Source organism: Osmia bicornis, chromosome 4, assembly GCF_907164935.1.
Source record: "Osmia bicornis bicornis chromosome 4, iOsmBic2.1, whole genome shotgun sequence".
NCBI lineage: Eukaryota > Metazoa > Arthropoda > Insecta > Hymenoptera > Megachilidae > Osmia > Osmia bicornis.
In genome coordinates this window covers 10,314,225-10,335,376 of record NC_060219.1, presented here as the reverse complement: position 1 = coordinate 10,335,376, position 21,152 = coordinate 10,314,225, and the positions used below count along the sequence as shown (strand labels likewise).

Here is a 21,152-nt window from a genome sequence, read left to right as displayed (position 1 = left end):
ATAAAATACCAGTATCTTCGTTTCGATACCATTTTTACGACGTTCTCGAATCGCTGGATATCGCATCGATAATATTGCTCGTGCAACTTTAATTTCACCAACTCTTCGACTATTTGCCTATCGTCTCAGACGCGTAGTCTTCCGCTTCAAATCGCGGTGGTTTTTGAATCTCGTTAGATCGCGACAAAGGTTCAAACGCAAACGCAGCTCGAAGCTCAATGTATGCGCATACATTTTGAGACGAACGTCGGATAGATGGTAAGATTCAATGACGACTTGTTGGTATTAGTTTCGAAGGACAAGAATCGAAAGTGCATGAGATTAAATTCGCGAGAACGGATGTAATGCTCGTTGCATCGTTAACACGAGAAAGAGCATAACTGTTACTGTGTTTATCGATGAAAATTAAATGTTGCTGATACGACTCCACCGATGCTTGCTACTAGGTATCGTCAATTCCCTGAAGAATACTAACAGAGACCATTTATGCGACCCGACTTAAATATTGTAATGCGTTCAGTTTCAAAGATAGAGTCGTTAATAATACACTTTGTTAGCGATTTGCTAAACGTAGATAGCAGAGTTAATTAACGTGGTTGTTTAATGGCAAACTGATTGAAATTCATGTTAGACGATATCAAATAGTTATACATGAGATTATGTAACGGCACCAATGTTTTTATACTTTCAAAAAACATCTAATCGTAATTCATGATTTTATATACAAAAATTAGATAATCGTCCACGGTTGAAGGGTTAAGAATTCATCAGAATTTTAATTATCATTAAGTGGCTTGTTCTAAACAACAATGTTTTTAATCTTAATCGCACTACGCACAGTTATGCAAAAAGGAAATCATCTATTGCCTGAAAAGGTGTTAAATAGGCAGCACGCGTATGCTTTCACCGACGATGGTACGATAACGATTTTTTGGGGGAATAATTCAACGCACGTTCAGAGGAAGTTCACGAAACGGAAACAAACCACCGGAAAGATTACATATATAGATTTTTCGTAGAATGTTTTAACGCACTTCCTCATTTTTATACCTAATAATTATAAGAGAAAAGGGATCTCGAGAGTTGGTTCTCGAATAAAATATATAAACGCGAGTGAAATTAGATGAAAAAGGTTTATGCTCCCCATGAAGAAAATGAAAAGCAATCGAACGAGCCGGAAAGGAGATGGTGAACGAGATCAGCTCGTATATTTCGTCTGGAAGATAGAACGGGGATGGGAAGGAGCAATCTCAACACCTGTTGAATTTCGTTTTTATTAGAGACCCGTTCGATCTTGACCGACTGATCAATTATTCGCCGCCGCTGGGACGCGGATACGATTTAATCGAGGATCTATTCATGAGTTTTATTCAATAATACAGATTATGGGAAGAGATTTGCCAATTATAAAATCTCGACCGATCTATTCTGATCGATGCATCCATCCTTTCGGATCGGATTATCGCTAGGGGAATCCGAGAAATTCCAGAAACTGGCGGAACGAAAGCAACGAATATGTAGTAGGAGTGTCTGGGTTAGGTTAGAACAAACTAGGGGAAAGCGGAGTAATTTATGGATGGCTCCGTTTTACGAACGCGAAATCGTAAAAGAAACCTGGCGCGGTGTCGACGCGTCAGGCGTTCGATGTGTCCGGTTGCATAAGCTGCAGGCGGTTATGTTCATGCATTTTGCATCGTACCCCGACATGCTCGTAACACGTTCGCCGCCCGCGAAATTCTAATCGAGCATTCGGTTAAAAACAACCGGCCAACGACGTTTTGCAACTGCAGGAAAATGGGCGCGCGAGTTGTCAGACTTCTCGAGTTAAAGGAGCCGGTTGAAAGTTTCAGACATTTCGAGTAAACGGAAAATCCATAGTGTTTTATCATAATGGATTAATTCAAGAAACAAGAAAAAATGTGTTCCTTCGATTCTGGATTACAATGTCTCCCTGACTCCTATGTGAACCATATTGTACGCAAATTGAGTCGTGGGTGCCAAAGACGCATCATCTATCAACTTTGCCCCCGAACTTCTCCTCCTATAGAACGTTTGCCTTTCATCGACCTACTATTCTCCACCCTCGTCGATGGATCAATCAAACCGAGATCACCAGAGTTCGCTCGGTGAACGATCGTCGGCGTGCAAAAAAAAAAAAAAGCGGTTCGCCAAAAATCACCTTTCGGTTCGATTAATCGGGAGCATGGTTGCCGGGTCGCAACAGGTAGACAACAAGATGGAGTATCAACTAGACAGTCCGTGTGGAGAAATTCGGCAACGCCGCCAACTGGTTCACTTTCTCTCGGCCGGCGAACTCGCAGACCGTTCTGGCTGGTTCCCTTCTTATGACGCGTGTTCTCCATCGCGCTCGCGTCAACCACTGCGTCTGCTCGCCTTCCTCTGTGTGGGCGTGTACGTGTTGCACACCGGTCGCCACTGAAACGCCTTCGCGGATTCTAGATCGTGATAGACCGATCCATAGATCCGGGTACGAGAGAACGCGGCATCTCAAACGGATTAGCCGTTCGAAATGCCGCGCTGATCGAATTATTCGCTCGTTTCGGTGTCTCGCGAAATCGTTGAAATTTTCGCGAGAAACCTTCTTTCGATTTTCCATGGGGGGCTAAGAGAAATAAAGACAAAACGTTTGATTTGTCTCGAACGAAGAACGAATCGCGTGGATGTCCAATGGCTATCGACACAATTCGAATCGTCAAACGAGGATCCGCGACATTTCAACGGACAGGTGTCGAGCATCGTCGTTTGCATCGAAAATCGCCCCGGGGGTATTTCGTAAACAATCCGCTAAATCTCTCCGTGTGACCAGCAACCATCACTGGCAAGATCAATACTACTCGGCAAACAGAACGGATGGTTCACGGTAAACGTTTACCCTGTTCGATACGAGAGAACAGTTGGTCCCATCGAGTAACTAACCCGGCTACTTTCGGCCACTTCGATGTTCGATGCCATCGCGTTGACCATCGCTATCGATAACGACGATACGGTTAATTGCCATCCTTTCCAATACAATTAAGCCTGCTATGCATTGGTCAAATAAATGAGAGAATACATTAGGGGCGAGTCAGCGATTGCGTAAACGATAATCGTTATCGATTTTAAAATCATCCGCGCAATCGGTTTAGCAATCAGGGAAAACCATAATTCAACGTTACAATTAATGAGCAACGAGATTTTTATCGGACAATGTCGAGTTGGAGAGGTTGAAATATTTTTATCCGCTGTCGTTGATGCGCGTTCATTGAAAAGACGAGCAGCAACGATGTGAAGCGGGCTTAAAGGATCCGGGACACTGACGATGCCGTAATCAGAGCGATTAGGCGTGGCCGCGATAAGCACACACTGTTCTGCGGTCGTTGCTTCAACACGCGATAAATTCTTTCTGGGTCTAGACAGCCTATCGTCACTTTCCAATGCGTCCGTCGAAATGTAAAGCAGGATCGATAAGAAGCCTGGTTTTTCGTCAAATTCAAAAGTCCAACTCTTACAAAATTTCAACAAGAATATATACTCGAGTAGTATTTCATTTTTTAACTGGAACGTGAAAATTTCAAATATCCGTTCAGCTTTAATCATTATCGTATATCGATTCTAAAGCACCGACAATGTATTTTGCAAAATACACGTCACCGAGCAGAACACGTGCCGATAAACTCACAGGCTTACAATGAACCGTGAAGCAACCTTAAAATTCAATTAACGCGACCACGCATGCAGGTAAATGTCAAACGGGCTCGTTCGATTTTCCGGAAAAAATTCACCCCGGCAGTTCGATCAATCGGCTCCGATCGATTTCCAGGTCGAACCAATTGCACGGCGAAAGGATTGTCCCGCCTCCCGGTGCATTGCATCGCGACGATCGGTATGCAACGAGGAATATTTAATTTGTTCGAGGAATACGAAATGTCGTTAATAGCGATCGTTAAATTGAATCGCGTCTCGAGAAGAATTTCGAATACCTTCGATGTCATGATGCTTATCGAGATTTTATGTAGCTTTGATTCTTAGACAATGACGATAGATGAAAGAAAAGAAGGAATAATTGGACGAAAATATTTTCATCGTTCGTAAAAATTGGCGGAACAAAGTGAAGAAACGGGATAAGGAAAACGAAAGCATCGAACCCTGGAAAGTGGAAATAATGTATACCTTAACGAAGCTCATTGTTCTCGACCTTCGGTGAAATGTACGATGTTGCTTTTACATTGTCTACCGGTTGCTACTTGAGCACTGATTTGAAATTTTACCTGTTTCACCGTTAAAAAGCAAAGAAACAGAGGTTTCACTTGAACGATACTCGAGAAAACAATCGTTCACCCGTGTATTTTCTCAAAGGAAGTAATGATATTATCGATTATACGGTCGGTTACAAAGATATTCATACATTGTTGTAATTTCATGAACAACCTAATTTAGCCCGCTATAATTGATTTCGTTAATTTCCCATTGAAAGTTCGTTAAAAGTGTTAATAGAGAGGCCGGTGCTGTAAAACCCTTACAATTTAACCCACGCAAAAATAACTTCAAGTCAGACCCCGCCTGAATTGGCCTACCTAGGTTACCTTATGAAACTGTTAATACGTGTAATGGACAGTGTCTACTTGGCAAGTTTCCACGCAGCGACGAACCACGTCGCTTTCCATGCAAACTGAATGCGCATTGCCAGCGAAAAAAGACATGCCACGAAAAAATAGTACTGTTTCCTTTGTTTTACTAGGGTTTATTCCTACTTTTCTATCCTTCCAAGATTTTAGACACTTCAAGGTTTACAAAAAATCTATTTTCCAACAAAGAAAATCAAAATGATTTGTGAAATAATTTCGCAAAGTTCTTATTGTCGGGGTGTTCCGTAATTGCGTAAACAGGAAACATCCCGAACCCCAGCATGCGGTATAATTTCATCGGGCCAATGATTCTCAGGCTAAGAATAAGCGAATGGCCCCGAATGCGGTCTAATCGAAGCACGGACAGGCCAAATTTAGTCGATCCTCGACAATAATGGCGCTGTCGTGGCCTCCTATCTCCCTCGGTCACTTTAACAGAATCCTGAACGAAGGACAAGGGAGGAACGAACCGAGAACGGACACACGCAACGGGGATCCATTATTCTTGCGTTACCTTCTGGAGGGTAGGTTGGTCGAAAATAGAGGAAAGGGGATGGTTGGAAGGGAGTAGAGGAGGAGAAGGAGGAGGAGGAGGACAAGGGTGTCTCGTTTTTCCGAGCCGAGGATTTCGAATCACTCGGATGCCCTCGTCGACTCTGTTAAACCATAAGCTGGATGAAGGGTGTTCTATCAACACAAGGACACCGCGACGCTCGTTCGTGTCCCTAAAGGTTCTACCTGTGTGCTACCACGGTCCGTGTGCGTTCCTGTTTATGTGCTAACTAACACCTGCCTTTTACCAATGTATTATTCCGCCTCGATCCTGACAATTCACGAGGCTTGCCACTCGGCGTCATGTGCAGACTTCTCTCGCTCCTATTTCGAGCTCGTATCAAGAAGTCCCTTGAGAACACCATAGAAAACACTCTCCATCCCTCGATATCTAGATATCCTTTTAATCGACCTGAGATTGTTCCTACCACAACGGACAACCGTCTTGTTGTCCACGATACAACGAACTTGCAATTCGACAGAATGTCTCTTGGTGATTAATCTCGAAATGATTAATCGACGATTTCGCTCGAAGAGATTCGATGCGTGCAGTTTAACGCACGAAAGGATTTGCATACGGTTTACTTCCATGACGAATGAATTCCGCAGTCAGAAGCGAAGTCGCTAAGCGGTTAATTAACACGTTCACTTCCATGCATATTTCCTGTGTTCTTCCCCAAGGTCTCCAGATGCGCGCAGATTTTAACGTTACCGGTGTGTAATATTTTTGCAACGCGTCGAAATTTCGCTATGAGCATTAAACACCTCAACGAAGACAGAGGGAAATAATTATTCTATCGAGGAGCTCGAGCAATTTCGTTTATTTCATAGCTGATTCGACAAAGAAGCATACCAGGGTAGCTGATAATAAAAATCCTTACCGAGAAAGCAAACAGCTCGCTCGGAAACACGTTCGTCCGGCAACAAGTGGACAGACTGAACGATAAACCGCAATATTAATTCGCAAGATAGGCGCAATCAGTGGCGAAGTAGCTAATAAACACGATCGTGAGCTCTGCTGTGCAGTTGCGGGGATAGATAGTAACGTACGAAAAAGTTGTGTCCCCTTTTCAACCTCCCTCTCCCTTATTATCGTACGATGCAAATTAACAACAATAATAGCGTTATTAACGCGATGCTACGCGAACTAACGTTTCTCCTCTCAACTATTTTAATACAAAACTTTTGCTATGGAATATTTTTTAACTTCCTGCTAAAACGTTCACCGCATAGAAGAGTCAACTATCGATCATTTCGTCTGAATTCCTAGGATTGTTTTCATTCTATCTCGTTTGCAACAACGCAAAGTTCTAATTTTCATTCAGATTCTCGGCCAGACCTCGGCGATTGTCATGCGAATATCGCGTCTCAGGTCAAAGGGTTAACAACGAGACAATCTGTTTCCAGCCCACGCACCGCGTTTCAAAAGTCACGGACAAAATTCAGCTAAATAAAAGAAAAATTCGAGCTTTTTCGCGAATGTATTCTGCACACGGCTCGAAGAGCCACGAATGTTCACTCGAAGGGGGAGAAAGAATTTCATTTGGAACAATCGTTAACGGGGATTATTACGAAACAGGACATAAAGGGAAGAGGTTACATAAAATTGCCAAGAATATCGAGCATTTTGCACGGACCTTACTGTGATTCGGACGGTGTTGTACAACGAAATCGTCGACATTCCCACCGAATCCGCAACAACATTTTCGACCGATTGTCTGTTCAGTTTTTTTTTTTTCCGAATAATTCACTTGGGAACTCGTCGTGCGAACGGAACTAGTTCGGGGTGGTTGCACGTAACGTCCTTAATACCTTATGCAAAGCACGAAGAAACCGTCCCCTAATTTCCCTCGACTTTCCAGACGTTCTTTCGTTTGCTCCGTCACGAAATACATGCCTTCCGTTAAACACATTAAACACTCCGTCAACCTTTTACGTTTGAACATAGAAACAGAAAATCGAGAGACATACATGGTAGACGATTACATAATCGGCCAACTGGAACGGCACTTTCGTCGCTCGGGTTAAACTATCGTGACGGATGCGCCTTGGAGAAGAAGATTCAGAGTCGCGTTCAATAGACTCGAGAGAACTTGCCATCGCGGGGTTTCTATTGTTCCCCGGCGACGCTCGCATGGAATTCTTTCCCATTCCAATGAAATTCCCGTAAATCTGTTAAATCTTAATTAGAACCAGTCTAGTTCCGACTTACGAACAATCGTTCCTGTTAAACGGGCATATTTTCCAGCCAGATATAAGAATTAATATTTATTCGATGCCTATTTTTTTTTTAACTCTCAGCTGTTACGGTAAAATGCAAACACTGGCTGAATAAATGAATTCGAACGACTTGCACAGCAAATAACTCGACGCTGGACTGTGTTATTCTACCTCCTACGCATGTACTTTGTATCTAACAGGGATGAAGATCTAATTTTATTTTTCAATCTTCTGAAACTAAAGTTGAGAAATTGAGCAACCGAATCGTTGAAAATGTATATTGTTTCACGGTGAATTCGATTCGAACTCGGCATTTGCGTAACCGCTGGATCGTTGAGTCAGGTCCTAGGAGAGAACAGCGTTGATTACGCTTGGGGTTCGATTAAACCGCGAAAGTTGAAACGGTCGTTGCGTCGCTTCGGTTAGACCGTGTTTCTCCGGACAATTTCTTCTCCAACGACTCGATGATCTTTCTTGTCTCGAGCAATCACCTTTTACCGGCTCGTAATAAACGCGCCCTTTGTCTGCCAAGGTTTCGTCGACGGAGACCCGAGTGAAAGAAAGGGTTGAATCGAAAAAACGCGCGGAGACAGGTTCCATTGGAAGAATCGCGCAAAGAGATACGTGATTTCCAGCTGGTAAACAAGGTCGACCGATCTCTCGTAACTGCGTTATTTCTCGATCTGCCGTGATCGCCCACGTAAGCCGACGCGGCGTTTTCCGCGATTTGCCGGCGAGCAAATCGACGGAGAGACGAGGATAATAGAGACAAAGGTGGCGAACCCAGGAGCGCATTATCGATTCGTCGAAGGAGACTCTAGCCGGCTGCTGCGGTTTCCACGACGTCGACGTCGGCGTCGTTGGCCTCGACACCGACTATCTTCCGACTACTGTACACACAACAGACCTCGGCCGCGATTTTCAACGCTAACTTGCTTCTACCACCGCCGGAAATGATGTACGAGGAAGACTGTGTATTATTCCCGTCCTTGGTAATTACAGAAGTAGAAATTGACGCAAATGGAGTTTCATGTTTTACTTCACATTTGATATCCACTTTCTTTTCGTCTACTTAACCGTAAATTCTGCTGTGTTTAGATGTAAATTATATGGATCTTAAATTAGGAAAGTAGGTATAGTTTGAACATAGGGAAAGCAGTTAGGATTTTTATTGAGGTCAAAGAAGCGACGTACGTAATTAATTCAAAGACCTTCGGGGCAACATTCCTAATACTTTTGACGAAGAGATGAGATTAAAACACGATTAGTTTAGAGAAAACATATTTTTTTTCGATTCAACCTTTGTCAACCTTGGAACCTTTCATTTTCCTTTCTCTTCTTTTTTTTACGTAAGAGTGACGAAAAAGCGAGACTCTATAAGCGTAAAATTCGACTACCGTTTTATAACGAAATCCTCTTATCAGCTCGCAGAGCTATTGATTATCGTCAGCTGATGTTACGTGAATAGTGGCGGAGGATAAGCGACGAATTTAGTTACGATGGAAACCAGATAACTACGCGTCCTGATTTTTCACGATTTTCCAACAGTCCGCGACAATGCACGGAGGAAATTAACGACAAAGGTTCGTTCGTTAAGTTGGATTAACCGAATCCTATTGTTCCACGAGTGTTCAAATGTGATTTTTACCTTCGGAACTTTAAACTTGACGATTTCAAATAATTGCATGGTGCACAACAATTTTCCGGTCAGATCACGAACGCTTTCACGATTCGATTGTTACACCTGTGCACAGTTACATCATATCGTATCAATTACTCTGTTTATTAAGAAAGCTATTACATAATAGCTTCGATACATCAGATAGAATTCGATCGAACAATTTTCCGAACAATTTCCAAGTATCCCCGTTCGTTCAACAATGTTTACCTCCAACTATCGTGTTATGAGTCAGTTGTTTTTCACATCAACATAAGCTATCGTCGTTCATAACGTAACACAGTTGAACCAAACGATTACGAGTTCTTAATCCATTTTACATTCAGTGTCTATTATGTAGTTTCTATCTTGCGTCACTAATTCTCTTATCGGTAAACATACATCTTTTTACAAGATGCTTCGTCACAGGATAAAAACAAAAGCGTATTTGCAACCCGTATAAAAATAAAAATCCACGATCCTTTCTCCTATTTCTGTTCACTTTCGTAACAATCGAAACTAATTCTAATCGCGACGGTTTAACAGGAATCCAACGATACGCGAAGTCATTTGACAAGAAGGCGAAAGCGTGTAATTCCACTATCCAAACGAAATACGAAACAATTAAAAAGTAGAAAAGCGACGAAAGTGTTACGAAAGTAACGATCGAAATTTACCAAGAGTAAAATTTGATCAAAGGACGAAGGAGAAAAAAAGATAGAGCAAAGCGTAGGCGGAAAGAGTAGAAATGTCACCCCGCAACAGAACAGCTTGTAATTCGTCATGCCGGGGACGTTTCACAATCGCCCCCTCGTACTTAACATTTTAACGATTTACCTGGCCGTGTGCACCGGTGTACACGTATTCGCGATCGGTATCGCGGTTCGAGAGAGCAGAGTGAAAGGAGCGTTGCAAATTAGATATAGAGGAACCGAAGCAACGGTGAGGAGGGAAGAGAGGGAGATAGAGACAAGCCACTTTGTTCGTTTGAGGAACTTATTTGCTTGGCATCGATCCTCTCCGAATTTCATTCGGCTTCGATTCCGTGACCGTGCAATCGCGACCAGTCACGTTTTCGAAACCGACAATTCAGTATTTATCACACGTTCCACCGTATAAAACGCAACTCTTTTCTTTTATCGCTATCCAGCCTGATTCAACAGCTCGAGTTATTGAAAGCATCTTTTTTTCCTGTACGATCGCTGGTAGAAATAGAAAAATGAATGATAGTCGGAGAATGAAAAAATTTTCATAATCTGCCTTCGTACGATTTTAATATTAAAAGCTTGAAAATAAAAATCAATCATTTTTTAGCTAACTGCAAATGAAATCCGCCTCGTTTTACCTATAACGAAAACCACAATGCGCCAGAGAGCCTGGAAGTTTCATCTTATTCCGCAACTTTCTTGCAAACGTAAAGGAAATCAACCAGGAAACAGAAATCCAGTTGGTGAAATCAAACCAGGAAGAATAAAATAAATGAGGAAAGCATTTTTCAAGAAACACGGTGGCATTAAACGAATCAGGTGATCATTTCGATCGACGCGTTATCATCGATCACCTATCATTCACCAGTCTACGTTACGCAATATGTACATGAAATTCTTCAGCAATGATGGTCGCCTATGTCGTAAGTATCTAGGTCAGAAAAGATTAATCGTTCGTTCGGTTTGTCTTTGTTAATCGCTTCCTGAATTGCAAGCGGATCATCTTCTTTCCTACGATTGACCGTACGCTCCGGCTGATAATTCGAGCGTGATAATTTTACGCGAGATACGGCGCTAGCTGACTGGCGCCACGGTTAAGAGGATCGTTCGGTGAACAAAAGCAATGACGTGCTACCCCGTTGGCCAGGAATATCCAAGCTAGCGTATTAATCGCCATACTTTCCCTCGTTAACCCCTTCTTTTATAACAATATCGAGCCACGCTTCTGTTCCTCCTATCAAGTTACTCCTTTTAGTTAATTATCAGCGCAAGTAAATTTTACAAATTTGATCAAAACGAAAATATGGTAAACTACGTAAAATTCCACGATTTAATTACGCGACACGTGGCAAGGAAAGAAATCCTAAGGATTAATTTCCTCCTCGTTTGTGTAAGGAGATTTATCAGTTCGAGCAGGTAGCATTTTTCCACGTCTTGACGCGCATGCTACGTTTCATCGAACACGTCCTCTCATTATATAACTCGCGCTCCTTCCAGCATTATCTCGTGCCATTATCGTCCTCCATCGCGGATACTTCACCGTCTTTTCCTATCAGAGACCGGAAACTTGATTAAACCCTGGTCAAATCCAGGAAATTTTAATAGAAACATAAATAAGCTAAATTATGAAACCTTATCGGATTCGTGTTTCAAACGTTTTATTTGGGTTATTGGAATTGGCATTTAAGTATATATTTTTCAGCTGACATCAGCTGTACAAACTTTACCTGCACCTAAACACACATTCGAAACATATATTTCGTAATCATTCGCTGTTTTTAACACGCTGTTTATTTTTTATTTTCATTCGCGTTGTGTTCGTGTCTGAGTCGATCTAACGATCGGGTGGTACATTCAATTCGGGCCAATCGAATGAATTGATTTTCTTTCTATCGAAAGGAAGAGCTCGATACACGAAAAACAGGACGATCTTTGACCCAGCACGAGATTCTTCGTGAAATGGCACCAGACGCTGTTCGTGCACGATTCTTATTCGCATTGGGTCAGAATGGTACGCTTGCAAAGTGCATCAACGATAGGAATTTCCTTTTATGACCTGTGTCCCGGGGTAACAGGTGCCTCGAATCATCTTTAACGTACCAGCTTGCTCAATCAAAAATTAATTTCTAAATATACGAATGTTTTCCGATTATTTTCACTAGCTGGTTACGTTGAAATACTGTTGCATACATTTCATAGGTCTGGGTCGCGATTGATCCGGCATCGTTATTCGAGGGTTAAACTAAAAGTAACCTTACAGCTTGTCCCTGGTCTAACGAGCGTCTTATAATCAGCCCGTAAATTGCATTGGAATTCCCGGATAATGCGTAGAGTTTCTAACGACCAACGTTGTCTCGCGATGAAAAAGGTTTATTACCGCAAAGCGGTGTCGAGGACGACGCGATTCCTCTACCGAGGATCTATTATTATATCATGCAATTAATCTTCCCGTTTCCTCCGGTTTCCTCGATAAAACGAACTTCGAGACACTGTTCACTTTGCAATTAATTTCTATACATCTCCAAAGATCTTTTCAAAGTCTCTGATTATCACTTCGCTGAATAAGCACTCGAATACCGAACTGAAGTACATAATTGTTAGCAGAAAGGAGATTACTACTCGATCGATAACCATCGTTCACCCTTTCGTTTGATCGATCTAGGGATGGACGTTTCATAAATGTAGGTCGTCGCGGTCGATTCCGGTAATTAAAAGTAGTCCCGGTAATTCAATAATCCGGATACGGGGAATCAGTACAGACGACTATGCACCCTAAGTGAATTACCAAAGGCAACGCAAAGCCGATAGTAATCCCGGGTTACGCGTGAAATTTTATTACCGAAACCGAGGGATATTCGAAGGGTCGTTAAACGCGGCTAACGATACCGCCTCTTTAATTATGCTTTTCTCTCTTTTCCTCGATTTTCCCTATACTCTCTACCTCTCTCTTTGCAGAATCAACAAATTCGTTCACAGCACCGAAAACCACTGTTCGTAACACCTACTCCGAAGCAATTACTCGCTCGTACGGCACGCGATAAGATCGTTAAGACCGAATAAACCGATCAATCATTAACCACTGAGCACCGATCCTTCGCGACCGTGCATTAAACTCCGTTCATCCCAAGAACCGGACGTATTAAAATTCCTCCCGCGAATCCGATCGTCGACCAGCGTTGTTGTTTGCCATAACGACCTTAATACGAATCGTTATTAAAAAGCAAGCGAAGCGGTTTTGCGCAACGACGATAATATCGGGTCGGTGCGATTTCCAAGACGATCCGAGGCACGCCTAACAACCGCGCAACCGTTAACATTTCGTCGGAAAGAGCGAGCGAACTGTTAAAAAATCTCGAAATAATTGGGACGACTGGTAAAAATTATTTTAAAACGCGGACTAACGGGTAGAAACGAGGGAATCGATGCGAATCGGAGCGGATCGGATTAACATTTAGTATATTAAATGATATAATAATTCGATGATTAATTATAATTAATTCTAACGATTGAATTGGCTTAAGTTCGTTCACAGAATTTCCAACGTCTGTAACCACGGTAAAACTAACGATTACGATATGTAACACGGTCAACGAGCGAAAGTACCGAGGCGAATCGGAAGTCGAAGCGTATCGATTGGTAATCGATTGTAGGAAATGACGTGGCCACGTAGATCGAAAGCGGCGATCCACGCTGGTGGCGGATCCATCCGTCGATCAGGAGAACGCGTTAAAAAGATCGGTGAAGGGAAAATGTCATTAATACCCGCTGACACAGCTGAGCCAGTGTGCGTATTGCACAGTTATTTGGCGAGCAAATGCTTTCTCCGTGGAAGGCCTCCGAGACGTCCTTTCTCTCTAAGGACGTCGGGGTGCTGTGAGAGTTCGTCTCAAGGCCGTTGCACTTGCATAGGAACACATTGCTTGCGCTTTCAAGATCGAGAAGAAAATTGAAATTTTCAATCCAAACGGTGAAAATTTTCGGTCCATCGACAAAGGAGGATAGAAAAGATAGATGTAGGTGTTTGAAACGCGTCAACAGCTAACGCAACGATTAAGACGCTTAATTAACAGGCGTCAAAGACCGCTGTTATTAATCGAGCTATCATTATCGGTTAGAATGATGCTCGTTACGCTGCACGAGCTTCCCGTGACGGGTTTGCTGTCTTCATCGAGCGTCCACTCTTCGAAACGATGAAACACAATTATCCAACCGTTTTCACGAAACACTATCCAGCTTTGAGTTACGCGGTAATTAGCGGCCTGCTCGAACGAGGAAGAGGCTGATTAAAAAAGATATTCGACGGGTGATCGTTAACCAGGATGTACAAGGGGTTACGCGACTCGTGATTCGAAACATAAAGACGTACAAAAATAAGTTTTAATAATGAAGTTTACGAAACAATCGGAAATAAAAGAGACGTTCTCCGAAATGAATAGAAATCTGCGATAAGAAAACGGTCTTTACTTTTGCATACAATAAGTCTAATAAGCGTGTTATCGCTTACGTACAGATAACGATATATGCACACGATTTCGCAACGTTGAGAAAGTACGATAATTCGTTGATGACTTTATTTACACCGAAAGCGACAGATTTTAGTCAAATATTTTGACTAAAAATTCTCTGTATCGTTAGCAAGATATCGAAGCAAGAAAATCACGTTTAAAAAACGATGGAAACTTTTGCCTGCCCTTGATAATGCTTCGACGAGGATAATCGCGGTTTTTCCGTCGATTTTCGCAGGGATATCCAAGAATCGCGACCGCGGCGTCACGGTTAATCGTTCACGGAAATCGCCTGTATCGATTTCCGTTGCAATGAAATTCGCGTTGGTCTCAAGGGCGGAGCAATCTCTTTTCGCTGGTGCAGCTGCAACGACCGATTCCTCGATGAAGTTTCAATCGCGTTACGATCCCATCAAACCGTACCAGATGGAGTCGACCGACGAAAAAAAACAACGAGAATCTCGACGATAAAGTGGAAGGAAACGAAGTAACGTGTCGATGATTAAATTTATCGAGGATTTCACAGCGTTTCGACGATGAGAAAAGTGAAAATTAAGGAAGAAACGAGACGCGCCAAGGTTGCTGAATTATTTTACGTGTCATCGGATCTGTTCGAGTCTTTCGAGCGAGATGAAGGATGATTATTGGCCTGGAATCACACGCGAACGAGAAAACATCGAGGATAAAAATGGGGAAAGATGAAAAACGGGAACAGAGGTGAAGTGGAAACAACGATTCAAGTGGAAAACGAGTCTCGCGTATCGGAGATGATATCGAGCTTCGAACTTTAATTGATCTTCTGCAGTATACTCCGTGTATCTTGAAAAGTTGAAATAAATCAAATTGATAAATTTACGATCCCATGCGATCGCGCGTCCACAGTTCATGTTTTTCGATCGTTCGAACCAGGTTTTTAAATTCGTTCGAGGAAACCGAACGAAAAGAACGGCCCCGGAGGGCAGAATCGTGGAGCCGAATAAAATGGAGGTCGAAAGAAAGGAAACGAGGAGCCTGGAGGCTCACAAAAGGGACGCCCTTCTTATTTCAATGTGAATCTCGTCGGATGCACGTGAAACGGGCAGGTGAAAGCGAGATGCTGCGCTTCCAAAGTATCGTTTTAGCCGATTCAAGCCTGGACAAACGAAGCTGACGAGCGAGTTCTTAATCTGGCTGTCGTCGTGCGATTCAACGTTTAAACGTCTAATTCCATTAACGCGGAGACTAAAAGAGATCAAGTTGAATTCATTGTTTAACCCTTGCGCGAGTAACCGGCCACCTCGATACTCGTCGAAGCGACTTAACGTCGTCAATTTTTATTCTCGTTTTGGTTCGCCCTGGCGAAACGATCTTGAGCCTAATTTATCGAAGACAAAAAGTAACATCGATATTAATCGAAGCGTTAATTCGAAGGATGCCGTTGTTACACCTTTCAGCAAAGTTTTAAGTTTCAGATTTTATTTCGAAGGCGACGCGAATTTGATTCGCTGAGCGTGATTTAACATCGTTCGATCTACATACATTAATTTTCTTTGATTACGTAACGATCCACGTGACCTCGATTCTTCCCGGGTAATTCCATTTAGATTGCACATAAATTTCCACGTAAAATCGTAACAGGGACTCGCGCAACACGTGTTTCTCCGAGCCCGTGAACGTTTCAACGATCGAGCGATAATCTGCTGAAAAATCCCGGCTAAATACTCGGCCAAACTTTACGGAAGTGAATTTTTACAACGGATCGCCGATTCGACGGTGTTGCGATGAGATAAAAGTCGGACGAGAAGGCGTAAAGAAACGGGGTAACGAATTCGATCGGTCATTAAACCGACGATTTCGGGAGTATTTCGGACCGACAACTCGCTCCATTAACCGATCCAACCGATCGATTTTCTCGATCCTCATCGAGAAAAAAAGCCTCGAGATCGGCACGTTCGGAGCCACTTTCAAGGCTCTCGACCGTTGACATTATTTCGCGAAATATGCACTCCCCCTTTGATACGTCTTGGCCGTTCACTTTCACCCGCTGTAATTTATCGCAGGCCGCGTGCTAAATTCTAGATACCCGCGAGATCCGTAGTATTTAACGCACCGAATATCGCGCGGTCAAAGAAACGGGAACGCGTACGTTTCTTCCCAAGAAATCGTCACATTCACCCGATCGATCTTCGTTTCCTGGATACGTTCTCGTATCGTCCGGCATACCTTCCTATCGTACCCGAAAATTCTTTAATCGAAACTTGATTAACACGATCGTAAGTACGGAGGGTCGCGAGATGACGAAGAGGTTCTGGGCGAAAGGGGAAAGTCGAAGAACGAGGCTCGAAACGGCCAGAGAAATCGACGTGTATCGAAAGGCAAAATTACAAAGAGACCAGAGAATTTTTTACCCGATATCAATTTACAAGCTGCAAAAAACTTGGCGCTCCAAAAGAGGCAATCGATTTACTTAAAGAAAATTTACCATCTGATCTCGATTGTTGAATAAGAAAACTGGGAGCAAAGGAGAAGATAAATTAATAAGAAAAGGAAAGAAACCGAGGGGATAGACGAAGGGGACGAGTCGAAACGCGACAGACAAATTAAAGACGTCGCCACGAGGAACCCTACGAGACATCTGTTTCCTTGGCTACCGACGACTGACCACCCCTTTGCTTCAATTATACAGTTGCTTTAAAAGCGACGCGCTGAAGAAGCAAGTTTTCCGGAACGGAGAAACTTCGTTCAAACGGCGCCGAGAAAGGCCGATTTCTATTTCGAGCGGGTAATGCTTGAAAGCATTCCGAGAAACGCGAAAACCTCGAACGCCAAGAATTTTTGCATCCTCGTGATAATAGTCTACGAAAATATTCATGAATATCCATTTCCAAAAGAATTCGTTGCTTTCTTAAAAACGACACAGACGTGTTCCGTTGCATTCCACAAGGAAATGTTTGCAATCGTCTAAACCGACGCTTTCTAAACGTTCCGCTCGTTAAAAATACAACAAGCGTTGCTCCTTGTTCGAGCAGCTATCATTTGACGAGAAATCATCGTATCGCGATCAATTTTTCTTTAACCGTTCGCGTTTTGAGAATTTATTAAAACAGAAATAGAGTTCCCCCGATGCGAGCGACTGTTTCACGGTGGGCCCGATTCGAATCGCTCTCGCACGGACGATACACTCGGGGCTTGTAAAATTTCCAGCCGTCGGCCTGTTCCCCCGGATCGTTATTCAAGTTTCGAAGAACAGCTGTGCTACTCGAAGCAGGCCCCACGCCTCTTTTCTTACGGGGTTATGCCACGTACCCGAGCTGAGAAACTGGCCTTTGCCAGAATCCAGCCCTGTAACACCCTGTCGGCGTTGCTTTTTTAAACGACCCTACCAGAAATATTGCTTTCGAGGTTGTTTAACCCCTTTCCATTCCCTTCTTTAATAGCTCCGAAAGCAGACAGTGAAGAAAATACGATTTCTGACTCGTTACCGATTGATTAATTAAAGGTAGCCAGGTGATTATTGATAGGCGAATTACTTGGACATGCAAGAACACGATCGGATTGTCAGGTTGCACGTCGGAAAAGCAAATATTTATCCGCACGAAAGGACACGGTCCGTGCAACAGTATCAAACGGCCGACAAAGCATAATGCAACTGTTTCCTCGCGTGGAACGAAGAAACGGTTTGCCGCATTCCGTTTGCAATTTCGCGAATTCTTCCACAATGCCGTTGTTTATCGATCCACCGCTTGTTTACCCTTACGAAGCAAACAAAGAAAAACCTTTGCTCGATTAAGAAACACCGTGTTTTCCATTCCTACGCGAATCATTATTTTCCTTACGCGAGACTTATTTGGAAAGGAAGGAAACGGGGAGAATAAACTCGGTCCCGTGTTACGGAGTAACGCGAGTCGCAAGATATCCGGCCTTCTGTTTATTAGAGTTAACACTTTCGCCATCGGTCATTCTGACGCAATAACGAGGTTGAAAGTCACAGTTTGTGATACAAACGACCCTCAAATTTGACAAATTTATTTTCTAATTAAGAATCTTTCTAACATCTACCGCGGCTACGTGTTCGAGATAAATCGTGCGGGCTGTGCAATAAAAAATAAATGATAAACACCAAGTGGAAAAGTTGGTACGATAAACGGCTGTTAAAATTAAATCCCCTAATTTGAATTTTAAATCAAACGTGTCCAGCGTACTATAGACTTACGAGGAAAAAAAAATTGAAGGAAAGGAATTGTAGAGTATCGCGTAGACGATTTTTCCGTATGCAAAAAAATTACTGGTTAATGCATTGATCCACGAATTGGTCAGGTTTTCTTACGTCAATGATAAAAGAAACGTTGCAATGTTTGACCGATGACTCAACACCGAACCGTCAAGTTGACAACCGACCAGGATAACATATGGAAAGATATATTTCACGATCGAATCGAACAATTCTCGAAATCTCCGTTGAAATCTTGCTCGCTCGGTAAAAAGAAATTATTTCTTAAATGTTGGCACAAGTTGAACGCGTACAAAAGAGTGAATGGAAAGAAGAAGAAAAAGGAGTAAGCGATAAGCGGTGACCCATGCAAAACTTTTGCAGATACTTTTCGCATATGTATTCGTTTTTTTTCTTCGAATCTTTCTTTTTTTCTCAAAATATATACGCGTGTCGTCGATACGAACGTGTAGAAGCATCGCATGCACTGGCCGGCTTTTCAATGCCAATATATTTGGACGAAAGGCACGCCCCTTTGACGACTTTGCTTTCGAATCTCGTCCAAGAGGTTAGGACGTATCGGGTCGTGCAAGAATCATGGAATTTTTACTAATTTTTATTACTAATACAGAATCGTGCTCGCGATTACTCGTTTCCAAAATGAGAAATAATAAATGTTTCGTAGAGTCAAGGGACAGATGGTGGGCAAACATAACCTCTACGAAACCACGATGCAGCCGAATGTATCTTTAATGTATCAGCCACGATAATGTCAGAGCGATAAAAACGAACGAAGGAAAGCCAGATTACAGAAATCATGCTTTACCATTCTAAAGGCAGTGACTGGCAACGATGATTCATCTATTTTCATGTTCTACGAACGCGAAAAGTAACACGACTCTCGACAGATTCTACAGATCCGACTATTTTCAGACCAACGAAACTTGCTCGGTTTTTTTTTTTCGAATAAACTTCACCGCAGCGGGCAAGTCAATTCACCAAGCTGACTGCCTTGTCAGTCTTCTTATTACGTAATGTCGTTGTCAAACCATACGGATTTATTGTAACGATACAGCCGAAAGAATGAAGCCGATGGAAAGGGTATTCGGGATCGTTCGAAAATGAATAGCGTTCAATTTTTCGTATTAACCGTTCGCGAACAACGGGGAAGAAACGTGGAGCAGTAACCAGCTGCTAACGAGTCAACGTGGCCTCGTTCGGTTAGTTTCGCGATCATTTTTTTCCAGCTATTTTTCTGAATGTCGTAAGATTTTTAGGTTAGAAGAAGAACGTTTGTAATTATTTTTAAGAGCGCATAGGCGATGATTTTTTAGTGGCTGTGGTAACGAAATTCCACACGAAATATGGCGAGCGAGTCGATCGGGTGTCTCTTTCCTTGGCACGACATTACGACACATGTACGCACACATGGCCGTTTCGTGACGACGACGTGCAGAGGCACGCACACATGCAGAGATGGCTCACTCACACACGCGGGGACAGAAGCTCGCGATTCTAGCCTGTACGCGAGGCTAAGTGATCGTGCAAAAAGAGAATAGAATATTTTACTTACCCGATTTCTGAGGAAGTCCTCGATGGCACGTTGCGCCGAGTCGGTGAGCTTCACGAAGATCAGGGACTTGTTTTCGTGAAAATTACTGTGTGACGACAAACCATACTGGACACCTGCCACCAGCGCCGCCATTTCTCTGTCTCTCAGCAGCGGCTTCTCTCTCGCACACGTCCCTCTCGTAAAAGCGCACACAGCTGACGTCCTTGTTGGTTAAACGAAGCACTTTTCTATCTTTTACTTGTTATCCCCCCGATACGATACGGAGCATACTATTCGATGAAAAAGACACTATGTCGCGACGATATTTTTATCCGGGATAAAGGCGGATAGAAACAGAAAGGAAGAGACAAAAAAAAATAGAAGGCAGAAATACACAGAGAGAGAGAGGATGAGAGATAGACATAGGATCCCCCCCGCCGAAATAGAGGATTATTCTCTCACACTGGACTCCGTACTTCTGGCACACACGCGTCGTCTTTTCTCTCGTTTCTCGACGTTATTATTTTCTTTCACGCTCGCCACCTCCGCCACTTCTTTACGCGGTTCGTTCTCCTCGTCACGCTTCGAAAGTGGTAGCACCCGCGCGTAAACCACCCTCTCGCACGTTCCTGGTCCTCGTTTCCTCTCAACCGTCACATATTAGCGCGCCGACACGTCTCATTTCAGATTTTCTCGCGATTGGATACGTTGGGGAGAGAGCAGCGCCCGTCGTTTCGTCGTAAGGAACTACACAACTACACTTTCGAACGACCACCTGGTAGGCGGGGCTTACGGGAGAACCGTCAACCAATCCCGATCTATATTCAGATAGCGTGCGACTGTCGACCCTACCGTCCTCCCACGGCCGCAGTCAACGATCGACTGAAGTTACTTATTCCCCGTGCCGGCCGCTACGTGTACCGGTGCCGTCATCTGGTGTACGATTTTCGAAATTCCCTAGTATTAACAATGATTACAGATCTACAAAAACTGAACACGAATATATTCGCGAAAACGAACGTCATTTGCTCTATCTTAATATAAGCATATCAAAAACGAGGTTTAGAAGAGATATATCATCATATGAGACTTTGTGTCGTAAATTCAAAAATACCGACATAACTGCTACTCATTTTGTGGCGCAC

At 43.1% G+C, this 21,152-nt stretch overlaps 1 protein-coding gene across 1 annotated transcript in view; it reads right to left on the bottom strand.

Moving 5' to 3' along the window:
* LOC114875806 (RNA polymerase II elongation factor Ell) overlaps positions 1-20,891 on the bottom strand; it is a 71,704-nt gene extending 50,813 nt beyond the window's left edge. The window contains exon 1 of the mRNA XM_029186521.2: positions 20,029-20,891. Coding sequence (XP_029042354.1) covers positions 20,029-20,160 — 132 coding nt within the window. The 5' untranslated portion in view covers positions 20,161-20,891. The remainder of the gene's footprint in view (positions 1-20,028) is intronic.
* Positions 20,892-21,152: the final 261 nt, after the last annotated feature.